The sequence below is a fragment of the Hippichthys cyanospilos genome, chromosome 5 (assembly GCF_059441005.1).
Source record: "Hippichthys cyanospilos isolate Australia breed blue-spotted pipefish chromosome 5, RoL_Hcya_1.0, whole genome shotgun sequence".
NCBI classification, from domain to species: domain Eukaryota; kingdom Metazoa; phylum Chordata; class Actinopteri; order Syngnathiformes; family Syngnathidae; genus Hippichthys; species Hippichthys cyanospilos.
In genome coordinates this window covers 25,366,443-25,379,895 of record NC_142373.1, presented here as the reverse complement: position 1 = coordinate 25,379,895, position 13,453 = coordinate 25,366,443, and the positions used below count along the sequence as shown (strand labels likewise).

Genomic DNA, 13,453 nt, shown 5'->3' with positions numbered 1-13,453 from the left:
GCCAGTGAATTGTGCCTGCCAGATTGATGAAGAGATTGATTTTGATTCAGTCTTGTATTTTTATTGTAAGTATTTATTATTACGTCTTTGTTTTTTTGAAATATTAGAACACAAAGTAATGATTTGGAAAAAGATACAATCATGAAAAGTGCGTATGTGTGTTTAATTGTGTACATACTATTATGTAGTGTTTCTAATGTCGAAGTTGCACTGTGATGGACAAACTTAGATTACACTTAAAACGAAGAACAAGCATTCTTATTATGTGTTTGGTTTCAAAATGTTTTGAAGTGAAGCTGACGCACAAACACAAGTTTTTACAACTATACTTGTGAGGACATCCATTGGCATAATGAATTTCCTGGCCCCTAACCCTAATTATCAGAAAGGAAGGCCTAACCCTAACTTAATTCAAACCTTTACTCTAAAAGCAAGTTTTGACCCTCAAAGAGGTCTGAACAAGTGAGGATCAGCCTAAATGTCCACACTTCTCCAAAATGTCCTCATTGACTTTAGAAAACTCAAATCGGTTCCCACAAGTACAATTGTACACACGCACACACACGTACACCCACGCACACAGGTTTCACACCTGCAACATTTAGTGCCCTGTAACGAGCTGGCAGCAATCAAAGGTGTGAAAAACACAGGTGTGATGCAAACATTGCACTAATAAACATGTCAATCTTCCTCATGACTTCCCAATCAACAACATGCATTGAACATTTAACTCACGCTAACCTCAATTTAAGCTACAGAAATTAAAAATAAGAAAAAAGTTGAAATGTAGGTACATACAGTGTTATCTGACATATTACATCATATACACACGTATGGGTGAAATTACAACCTCAAATTATGAACATCAAAAATGTTGAGTGCCATTCACTCTAAAGTGTTACAAAAAGTTCCGCTAAAGGCACCATAATATCTTGGATGACAACATACTGTTTGTCCAAGTACTTATATACTAAGACAAAATAAAGAAATATTGATGGAAATATTGTCACAGCATTGTGGAAGATACTTGTACATAAGAGGTACCCAATGTGATTGCTCTAATGAATACAGTATACAGTATTAACTTCTACACGTCATTATTATTATTGATATTCTAAGTGTTGCACTGCAGTGGTGAGGGCAGGTGCATGCGTAATTTATTGCTCTTTTCACTGAGTTGGTGGACGAGGCACAAAGGCGTGTGGCAGTGGAAATCAAAAGAAAAGCCACAAAATTGAGCAAAAAAACAAAAACAAAAAAAATAAAATATCTTTTGCCACAGATAAGCCGCACTGGACTATAAGCCGCAGGTCATTCCATCAGATATTTATGCAAAAAGGTGGTATATAAAAGTATTTAAAAAAAAATAAATAATTGTCTACCAACTGCAACATCCTCTCTTTAACAGACTGTATGTTTAGTCAAAACATTATTTTTATAGAAAATGGCTAGATCGATATTAAATAGCAGTTCAAACTTGAAATCAACACTTTGACAGCATTCTGTCTAAATGTTTAATGTTTAATTGATAAATTCATTTAGTGAACATTGCAGACACTGCACATAAATAATATATACAATCATAATACTACAGATACAATCCTATGTACTGTATACTGTATATCAAATTTACACGCCACAAACTTTTATACAAGCTCTTATTCAATTTAGACATTTTTAAAAATATTTTTAATAATATATATTAAAACTCTTTTTGAGCACAGCCATTGAATCACATCTTTTGAGTTTGATTTCTAAGTTGCTCCATAAACGGACTCCTTGACCAGATACACACATTTGCTTGGCCGGTGGGAAAAAAAACAGCAGATAAGCCGCACTGGACTACAAACCGCAGAGCTCAAATCATGAGGAAAAAGTCACGGCTTATAGTCCGATAAATAGGGTATATATATATATATATATATATATATATATATATATATATATATATATATATATATATATATATATATATATATATATATATACATTACGTTTGGGGTAAGGGGTTTAGGGTTAGAACAAAAATGAATGATCTGAATAGAATAAAATAATGACGAGTGTGTGTGTGTGCATGCATGTGTACATGTTTAGCATGTAGTGTTTATAATATAAAAGTTATTCTGATTTGTGAAGGTTACATCATAAACTTTCTTACGTTTAAATAACAAGACAAGCATTTGTGTTTATTTGGTTTCATCATGTTTTCGTGTGATGCTGCCACACGTACACACGCACGTGCGTGTGCGTGCACATGCACACACAGGTACCCACGCGCGCACACACACACACACACATACACACACTTGCTACTGTACATTTCCGGCCCCGTAATGACGTGAATGCAATCAAAGGTGTGAAACAAACAACCATTAACTGTCATGATACAAGCATTGCACTAATGAACATGTCAACATTGGCGCAAGATGTCTTCCTAATGACTCCCAGGTGACCCACCAAAACTAAAATTAAAGTTTAAACAAACAATAACTTGAATTTGGTGTTAATTAAAAAAGTAAAAGCTGAAGTTTAGACACACTTGTAATATTTGACGTGTAACATTAAAATACAAAGAATTGTTTCAAACTGACACATTTACTGCTGAAATTACAATGTATTGTAAATTGTGAGCACCGGGAAATGCTGATTGCCTTTACATAATATGTTCTAGGGATGCAATGATGCATGCATTTATCCTGACCCATCTCAGTTCGGACGGTTCAATTCCACTGTTTCGATTCGTAGGTTCGCATAACTCAAATTTTTGAGTGAGGCTAAAGCACAAAGCTGCTATACTTGCAGGGCATATAAAAAGATACCACTGATGACTCTATAAATGATAACAATTACTAATTATTAACAATTACAATAATGATGATTATACTGTATACACTTCCCATGCCACTAGAATGATCTCTGACAATGTAAACAAACCTGTATTTATTTATCTATCTTTTTTAGGAAAAACATTAGAACAAACAAGTACTTTTAAGGGGTAATATGCATCGCAAACCAAGGTGGCTCAATATATTCTAAATTACATGATCTTGGTCAAACTGTTGTTTGCACTACTTTCAGCTAAGACTAAATGAACAAAAACCAAAATCATGGCTTCTTGGACTTTTTGTTGCTTTTCCTTTGGACCAAAAATGTGGACCAAACTGTGACATCAAAACCAAGACATGCACTGAACTATGACTTCTGTAAACTGTCACTACTCACTTCAAGATTATTACTACCAACAGGACAGGGTTCACTTTTAAAAATTAAAAAAATAAATCTCCATTATCCAACACAGTAGACCACAGTAGATTTCCACCTAAAACAACAGATTCAGTTCATTCGATTAAAGGCCTTCTATCGTCGTGGCCAAACATTTTGACACCGAATTTACTGCCTCATTTTTTAATGATGGTGTGGAGCTTGCTCAAGAATGATAGCAAGTAGGTGCGAGTGTATCTGCACGCACAGGGAGGCAAAGACTTTTGGAGAACGGCCAGCAATGCGGCCCAAACTGACATTGGTGTTATCAGTGACTGAACAGCTCAAATTAGGGATTTTGGAACCAGGTATTCCTGAATCCCCCCCGAATTCCCCAAGGGACACCGTTGAATGCCTTCTCCAAATTCACAAAACAGTTGTGGACTGGTTTGGCAAACTTCTACACACCCGTGAAGATCCTATCAAGGGTGTAGAGCTGGTCTGCTCTTCCACGGCTGGGATGAAAACCTAATTGCTGCTCCTGATTCTGAGGTTCGTCTTCCTGGCGGACCCTCTTCTCCAGCATCCCTGAATAGATCTTATCATGAAGGCCTGAGGACTGTGACCCTGAGGACTGTGACCCCTCTATAGTTGAAAAACATACTCTGGTCCAGCTTCTTAAAAAGAGGGATCACCACCCCAGTTCGCTGATCCAGAGGCTCTGTCCATGATGTCAACATGATGTTGCAGAGGCCTGTCAACCAGGACAGCCCCACAACATCATGAGCCTTTAGGAACCCCGGATGGTGTCATTGTATTCTTAGAGTAGTAGTTTTTCATGTTTTGACATTTTGTTGTCATGTTTTTAAATGTTGTTTTACGTTGCAATTGCACTGAAGCTTGATTTGTGAAAATAAATAATGAATAATAATAATTGCAATTTGAATGACAATCACATTATTTGTCACAAAAATTGCAATTGAAATGATCCCCTAAATCATTCAGCCCTACATCACACCTTTAGATTTTTTCCCCACCAAAACTTTGTTTTCTCTCTCTTTTTTTTTTTAATCAGCTAGCATTAAAATGCAGCCATGTCATTTGTTCATACTTCCCCGGTTCCCCGGACCACCTGCAAGCACTGAAAAAAAAAATCCTGGAGCAAACATTGCAACAGCCTTTCATAATATAGAGTACATACAATTTCTCCAAATTCCCAAACACCCTGCATGTGACGTCATTTTCAGTGGAACTCAAATGGAAACAGGAGCAAGGCTCTTTGACAACTCTGATAGTCATGGTCTGCGTTCATTTCCAACTTTTGGAAAAAATGTTGCTGCACGAAGCAGTAACTTGCGGCGTTGACGGAATTACAGCAACAGCATATCAGAATCTGTTGCCAAGTTGACCCATCACCGACACTGTCACTGTAAGGTTACTCAAGTGCTTGTGCATTTCTGGCGCATGCTTGATGACGCAAAGCCTTGAAAAAAAATTACACTGACTGACCACCGGCTGAGTCGAGTTCACGTCCATCAATCAAGGTCCGTACAGACGGTCCGTGTATTTACCACAAAGCTTTACATAATAAAGCACAAAATGTGGAAGCACTTGCCAAAGGTGACCATTTCATCAGCGACTGGTCAATGAGGTGACAGATGGCCCAGCTCTGCTGCAAATACTTTGAAATATTATTGGTGAGCTTAATTCCACAGCATCCAATAGCTGCTCAACAAAGCTCGACACAAAGAGAATGTCACCATAGCAGCAGAAAGTTTATGAGGAGAACCAGTGGGAGAACACGAATGGGGCTATACAGTTCCTGAGGCACAAACTTTAAAACTCATCAAAGCACAAATACAATAATGGGATGAACAAAAAGCAACTGATTGTAAGACCAATGATAATACAGAGTAAGAGCTTTAGCAACAGCAGTTTACAAAGTTGAATTGTCACCCAGATTTGTGGTTATAATGCTTTTATCTTAAGCCCAGGCCAGGGTGATGATCGAAGGACTTCCAGTGACAATAGTTGTAGGCACAGATCTCCGCTTCCTTCCTGCATGGTTGCACTTCTGGAGAAAAAAAAAAAAATCAGTGCCTGAGTTTGAAATGGTTTGGTACCATTTTTGTGAACGTACTGTATGTAAATTCTAAATTACCCGATTGCAAGAGTCCCCCTGTTGAACGCACAGCTCTACTCTGCAGTGCAGAAACATTTCATTGTTGGTATCTGAGAACTTAAAAGCATTGAACGAGAAGTAGTTAGATGTTCCTTCTCCATTTCCTTCAATCTTGATCGTCCCATCAGTCGGGTTGGGACATCTGCTCAGAAACAGCATTGCAGAAATGTCGGATATAGCCAGCAACCACATCTTTGTTAACCTTCTGATCGATACTTACCCTCCACTGATAAGGTCATATCGAAGACTACCAGTTGAAGCCGACTGATTTGTGGCCCAGCAGGAATCTGTCACCAGGGATATTGCACTTCCACCCAATCCATTAGCCTTCATCTCAACCCAGATCTTCTGATTTAGCCTGACGCCAGTGCTTAGCTCTATGAGTTGCGTTCTCTCAGGGTCCGTGTATGCTGCCATGGTCAAGGTATAATTCCACTCTCCTGACGTAAAGTGTTTAATCACGGGACTACAAAGCAAAAGCAACAAAAATAGAGAAGCTGTTTTCTGTATCTCATACACATTTTTAGATAGTGTAACTGAGATGGGACACCAACTGCTCACCTGTCTATCATTCTGATGGCCATGCCCTCAAGGTCTGGTTGGTCAAAATGGCAGGAGAAATCCATAAGTAGTTTGTTGGAACGGGTCACCACAGTAGAGATGTTAGGAGTCACGATGAGGTTCTGGTATGTAATTTTTGTGGTGTTTGCCTTAAAGTTCAAATAAAATGTGCACAGAATGTTAGTTTACTGTATCTATGGCTGTCTAGATACAAGCAATCAAACAGCGTTTTTGAGGGGTACAAGCCTTGATAATTGCACCGCAGGTGTTATCCCGTGTGAAGTTGAATTTCACCATGTGAGTTTCCTTGTCAATGACACCTCTGCATCGCTCATCATTAAGGTGCAGCTTTGTATAGTCAATGCCTTTCTCCTCCAGAAGGCAACAAAACATGTCAATCGATGCAGACGAATGTCTGCAAGCCATTGGCTCACCTGAACATAGATTTTACCATAGTTAGCGAAAAGTGAATACAATATTGAAAATTCCGAAAGAATTGTGATGTGTTGTTCCGGACACACCAAACTTGTCTGTAGATCTATAGTTGGAGGCAAAAATGGCCCGGCATAGACAGTGGGTTTCTCCATCATAGCCTTCACCGCAGAACTCGTGTTCACTACAGTACTTGTCTCTGCAGAGGTCCTGAGCACCAGCATCTGGATACGATATCATGAAAAATCAACAACTTTATCATGAAACCGTCATTCCAGAGAATCCCTAAAGCAGTTGGACTGAAGGGTAATGCAATCATCAAATTTATAGGGTTCTTTGAAAAAAAAAAAAATCATAACAATGAATACTCCCTTATATCCACTGCCTTAGACTGGTTCAATTTCTACCTCAAAGACCGCATTCTGTTCTGTCAGCAAAAAAGCTTCTCATTAGTTCCCTACTAAGCGACTGAAAGCCACGTAGCGTAAAATTAAGAAAGGCCGTTTACGGGTTTAAAGTGAATGCAGCATGTATATTCTGGTGTCCCAGAGAGCCCATTATTTGGAGGCATATGCTGAGAGAGTGCACGAATACAAATGCAATTCGCTATTGGTTTCAGTGCACAAAAGCGCGGAATCTACAAAACCTAGGCATATTAACAACAGGTGACAATACGGCGCATGCAGCAGGCTGTACACGATACAAGGAAGCCACAAAGTAAGGTAAAATCTGGTTGTATCGCGATGTCTTTGTTGGTGGGTTTTTTTTCTGTTCAGTGGGTGAATAACTCAAATGCATAGAATAACTGGTCATCCTAACTCCCAAACCGATTGTTGTGTACTATCTTGAAACTTGTTCTGCGTGGAGCACCCCCTTCCCCTTTCTTCTCCTTCTTTTATTTACGATCCGTATACAAACCCTCTGTTTCCTTTTTTTTTTCTATTTTTATTTGTGATTGGCATACAGACCAGTAACTCACTCGCACATGATTTGTATTACGTTGACAAAAGTTATCCTTGACGTCCCGGAGCTAAAAAAAAAAAAAAAAAAAAAAAAAACATGACAGCCCCGGCGTTCTCTGTGTAATTTACCAGACTACAATAATATAAAAAAAATGATGATGTGATGGAACACATTTATTTACATCTTATTGAATGTTTTGATGTGATAGAATACATTTATTTACATCTTATTAAAGTTTATTAGCGAGGTTTTAAAATAAGTAACTGTCTAAGTATTACACATTGTTCCATTAAGCTGTGGCCCTAGACTTATTTCCTGGGGCCAAAGAGATGAACTCCTGGTTCCCTTTTTATCAGACATTCTAAATTCTCACAATTGGACACCAAAATTACATTTTCCCAGCTTGAAGCTTGACCATCTCAGTAAATTCCTCCTGAGTCAAACCCACAGGATTTGGGGTGTCTGTTTTTTTTTCTTTACCTCCATCATACCAGCACTCACTCTCACTTAGCGTTGTACCATGAGGAACAGACGCTTCAAGCCACTCTGCTTCCAAGCTCCGGAATGTTCTACCACCTTTTTATGTAAAGTGTCCTTGACAGTCTTACAAGCTGTTACTCATAGAAATATGCTATAACAAGTAAGCCAGTGGACTGAAAAGAAATCTGTATGACCGAGAGCTTGTGTTATGATAAACATCGTCCTTACCGCAGTTAGCCAACGACCTCCATCCGTCAATGTTGACGTTACTTTGATTGCGGCAGGCTCGGACATACGCCTCCATTAAGTGGCACTTTAGACCGTCCACTGCAGGATACTGGCACAAATTGTTGACACAAGCTGACACATAGGGCTCTGGGTCGATGTGCACATGGCACTGGCTAAAGGGATCTTGCCACATGAGATGGCACCTGTTGAATATCGAGAAAGAAGACGTGGAATGTGGGTGTTAAACTGGGAACAAATAGTTTGTGTCCATGAATGTATCTAACCGCTAAGCGTGTGTTTACCATTCAGTTGAGGTTTTGCAGTTTATCATACTTTCATCAGCTTCCTTGTGTCGCGTCTCACACCTTTTTGGGTAATTAACACCAAACAATTAGCAAACAGTCCAATCATTTAAATAGCTGCTTCAGTGTTTGTGGACTTACCCAGTGTTGCTGTGCTCAGAAACTCTCTCTTGATTAAAATCCAAAGAGGAATTGCCACATAGTCCACGAACAACAGATGCATTTTTGCCTGAAAATATTGAGGGGAGAATATATGAGTTGTGTAACGCACTCTGGTACTTTTTTTTTGATTCATCACAGAAATTATTCATTTCATGGCTCTTTCAGACAGTATCTTTGGGAAAGGTACCTTTGAAGGCAGAACATGCATAATAACTCACTGAAGCAATCCCAATTGCAAAGGCTAATTTAGACGCAGCCCACAAAGGCTTGTTTTCCTTTTAACTGGCTGTTTCAATGGTATTGTCCTTCAAGTCCAACTATTTTCTAATACTCTTTGCACACAATGGTTCAGTGGCCAAAAATAGGTCAGTGGAGAAAGAACAGCAATATAATCCTCCAAAACAGAAGAATTTGCAGCTTTTTTCGTCTTATGACCATTGAGCTGGCTACTAATAACAACCTTCAATTACACACTCACAAAGAATAAAAGTCTGATGTAATTGATAACTCTCTCAATGCTTATCAGAAACTGCATAGGCCATGTCCTTCAAAGAGTAACCATTTTTTTATTCTACTTATAGGGAAACATAGCATTTTTAGCATATGTTGACAAACTATTCAGCTTCTATTCTATTCTATTCTATTCTATTCAGCAACAAGATGGCACTGTCTGTTTGATTGTTCAGCATTGTGTGTGTGTGTGTGTGTGTGTGTTTGTGTGTGTAAGAGATCAACATGAATTTTTGCTGGCCATAACGTGACAGACTGAACACTAAGTTCTAAATAATTTTGATCCATACCCATTAGGTGAATCTGCGCAGTGTTGCCATCAAAGAAAACCGAAAGTGTATAGTTGGAGCCTAATATTGTGGCAGTGACTCCACTCCGGTCCTTGGAGATTTCCACGCCATGGAAGATTTTCGCTGTAGCGCTTATGTCCTGCAGCTCTCTGTTTATCTTTAAACCATGAGAAGAGCACATTTTAGTTCAGGAATCCTATCATAATCCAAATGATGTTGCTTGACTGACAACAAAGTCCTTGAGAAATTGTGTAATGTATGTGGGCTGACAGTTTTGATCTCTCTTGTGCACTTGTTGGATGCACTCTAAACAACTGGGAGCATAAAAGTACAGTGCAAAAAGTCGATTTTGAAAAAGTAAAAGAAGGCTTATCATAAAAAATATACTGTATTCTGTACACACTGTAATATAAGTTAAACTAGGTTTGAGAATCATGTTTTCTTAAATCAATTTACCAGTAAATTAGTCAGTAAATGCGTAATCACTTCAATGTGCTTTGCAAACCTAAGGTAGAAAAGTGCATGACGATTCAAAATAAGAACTACTTTCTTAAATTGTACCTTATACTGAGAACTATTTGTTTAAATTTGATTTGGAAATTGCTTAAATGAACAATGTCTGGCTTGTTTTTGCACTTGGTCTGTTCTTAGAACCATTAGAAAATGAATTTTGCCCATGGTACAAAAGTGCAAGACAATTTAAATTAAGAACATTTACTTGTTTTTTTTTACCTTATTTTGAGAACTATTTGCTTGAATTTTATTTGGAACTACTCAGGTTGTTCATAAAACCGTTGGAGGAACAAAAAGCCTTGAATTAGGTTTTCTAAGCAAGGAAAAAAAATCTTACAACATGGCAGATTTTTTGTTGTTGCTTAAAACAAGAAACTGTACAAATTTTCGTTTTTCTTCCCCAGATTTGTGGTGCAGCGGTTTTTACTGTGTGCAATTCTAACCAAGACCAAAATAAGCCTACAATAGCTACCTCTGATTAGAATTTACCACTATATACTGTCTGATGAATCATCATATTTCAGAATCCTTAATTTCCACTCACTTCCACTCTGCCACCTTGTAACAACCTAATCCGAACATCTTGGCTGTCCAGATGCAGGATCACGTGGTCCATGAAGCAAACATCTTTACGGCGCCGTTCGCGGAAAACCCCATGGACCCGAACATTTGGGACAGCGTCTGACGTCATTAGATTGTATCCACAGCGGTCAGAGACGGTGTGAACCCGGCCGACGAAATCGATGATGGTGGAACCGGTCAGAGTGCACATGGTGTTGAAGGCACAACTGAAAGAGTGCATACGGATACATACAAACAATAGCATCATTATAGGGAGCTGGAAGATGAAGCGTTTGGGCAGCACACTGGTTTACCTGCCATTGCCCTGGCAATGGTGCATGGGAGGACATTTATTGACCCTGGTGACAACCCCGTTCACTCCGCATGTCACCATAGAGCAAATGTATGGGTCACTTACAGTGGTATTGGTCATGTAAACAAAGCCTGGGATTTGAGAAGGTGAGATCCATGTGAGGGTATCGTAATATACAGTTGGTCCTGTTTGATCAACTTACCTGCCATTCTGCATCCACTTATGTCCTTAATGATGCCCATGCTCGTTTCATTGGTTGGAAACACATGCTTTGAAACTGTTTGGCCATTTACTTGTATGTCTGCCACCTATGGGTTAAACCAAAGACACTTACAAAGTAGAATATATTTTGTCTTAGTTATAATGAAGATTGATGAAAAAGAGGCCAATCTTATGGTTTGGTTGGCTCATTCTTATCATCACACTGGCTCAGTTTTAGTCCTTTTGAGTCATTTAGATGCAGACAGAAGCTTGGAAGTAGTCTTGTCTCTCAACATTCCATTGCAAACTTGTTATTATTTTTGGGTGGTTGGGAAGCTACTAATTATCCATTCCTTATTATGAGAGGAAGGTGAAAACCTATTTTTCTTTAACAGCGCTTAGTCACAACTTGTAGTCATCGATATGTAAATATATGCATAAAGAGACATTTTGCCTGACTGCCACTGTTGATTTTCCAGGTAAAGTCTGTCATTTGTAGCTTGTAATTTATCATTGTCCAATTGTACTCTGCATTTGCATTTGTTACACAACTTTGCTTTAACCAGAACAAAGAGAGAAATGATGACAGAAGAGAAACCATGAGGGCTCAGTGTAAACATACAAACTCCATACAGGAAGGCTGGTGCGAGGTGGATTTGAACTCGAGTCTCTGAACTGTGAATAATAGTTCTAATTCTAGTGTTATCCCACTGCCGGTTAATGATAGGAGCCGGGCTTATCCAAGAACACCAAAAATCCACATACAACTGTGATAGGCTGTCCATTCGAGTGCATTGGAAAAATGCTGATATAATCCAAACGAATTTTTTAAAATGCAGGTAAACATTTATTATGCATTTTCAACAAAATGTGGTGAGGGCAGAAAAATATATTTAAAAAATATGGGGAAAAAGTGAAAGCAAAACCTAATTTGAAACTGCCCTTAGTCTAGTTGATATGTGATCAGTTCAACAAACTTGAGTATCCAACAAACCTGGCATCAGGATCTCAACCATTTCTCAAAAACTCGAGAAAAATTACCATCATGATACCGTCGATTTCTGCTTTGCCCCAGCCAGTCTCCTCTCTTGCCATTGGAATCATAAATACATGCTTTTTGATCTTTTTTTTTTTTAAATGTAGCTACCCTTGGCACATTTATTTTCTTGGGTAAATTTCTCATGCTATTGTGCCTAACAACCCAATCCTTTGCTGCCTCAGCGATGCTTTCAGTCCACATAGAAAAATACTTGAAATGATTGTATGATTCTTGATCATATACACTGTAGGTATCGGCCGTTAGGTAATGATTTAGTTTATTTAGACAGTAATCTAAATACTTACAAGATCAATATCCGTGTACCCGGAATATGTTTTGATGGCCAAAATTGCTTGTTTTCCAAAGTTTCCCAGTTCGACTTGTTGAATCTGTTGATGTGAAATTCAAAACAAACACATGACAATTATTTGTCGGTAGGCGAAACAGAAAAAAACAAAGCCCACCTGGGAATGGTGACTGTCTTTCAGAGGTATAACGTTGACACATTGCCCACTATACTTCAGGCTTGGTAACATTTCATGAATGCCGGATCCGGTGGGTATTTCTTGCGTGAGTACAGACCAGTTGCCATTGTCCGCCATTCCTCCAGAGACAAGGATGCAGTCGTTCTGGTCTGTATCTTCATATGCGTCGGAGAAGCAAAGTGCAAATTTGCTGTTGTTGAAGGCCACCTGATTACAAGATGACAAGGAGAAAATGAGGTTGGCATAAACTTTCAAGAAACACCAGTTAGTCCTGCCGAAGACTAGCAAATGTTTTATGTGTTATCCAGGTTCCTCATAGAAAACTGAGAAGCTCTTCATCTAATTATGTGTCGTTGTGCCCTACACATCATTTTGAAGCTTTTAGGATTGCTAAACGTATGTAGAAATAGTCCCCATAAATTAAACCGAATGTAAACATTGCTTGTTTTGGTTTAAGCTGGAGTTAAAAAAAAATGTCTGACAAATTTATTTTCATTTTCATCATTTTCATTCGTTACGAATTCATCACACCGGCAATCGTTTCTTTCAATACTCTTTCTCGTAATTTCATGTGATTTAGCATATCATGAGATCTTCTCAATGCGCGAGAGTAGCATATCAAAGCATCATGAGCTTGAATACAGATGCATTGAAAGGATTTTTTATTTGTTTAAATGAAAAACACACAAAGAAATCAATGAACCGAAACATTCATGTAATACCAAGTGGCCAGCAAATACTTTTGTATATTTTGATTTAGAATTAAATATTTGTGTGTTTAGGTATGTTTTTTTAAACCATGCATTTGATTGATAAAGATTGATGTTTCATGAATAAACTTACACTGATCAATACTAGAGTGAATAGAATTGAAATGAATCGAAAACAGTTCTAATCGAAATCTTGTAACTCTGAATCATTTTTTAGGAAATTGGTATTCATATCCAACACTTGTTTTCAGGCATTAACAAGATTTTGCTGCATAAGAAGAAGGACTCTTCTTCTGCATAAGAAGGATTTCTTATTTTCA

The 13,453-nt window shown here is 38.3% G+C and overlaps 1 protein-coding gene across 1 annotated transcript; it reads right to left on the bottom strand.

Moving 5' to 3' along the window:
* Window positions 1-4,957: 4,957 nt before the first annotated feature.
* Window positions 4,958-12,537, bottom strand: LOC148424115 (uncharacterized). Its single transcript, XM_088415638.1, has 15 exons — window positions 12,403-12,537; window positions 12,244-12,327; window positions 10,901-11,006; window positions 10,700-10,829; window positions 10,369-10,612; window positions 9,312-9,468; window positions 8,491-8,578; window positions 8,350-8,412; window positions 8,048-8,250; window positions 6,466-6,600; window positions 6,191-6,378; window positions 5,945-6,093; window positions 5,604-5,849; window positions 5,363-5,525; window positions 4,958-5,275 (listed from the first exon to the last, which is right to left on the bottom strand). Exons 1-15 carry the CDS (start codon window positions 12,472-12,474, stop codon window positions 5,186-5,188), a joined length of 2,118 nt encoding a protein of 705 aa, XP_088271764.1. The 5' UTR covers window positions 12,475-12,537; the 3' UTR covers window positions 4,958-5,185.
* Between the last annotated feature and the right edge of the window lie 916 nt (window positions 12,538-13,453).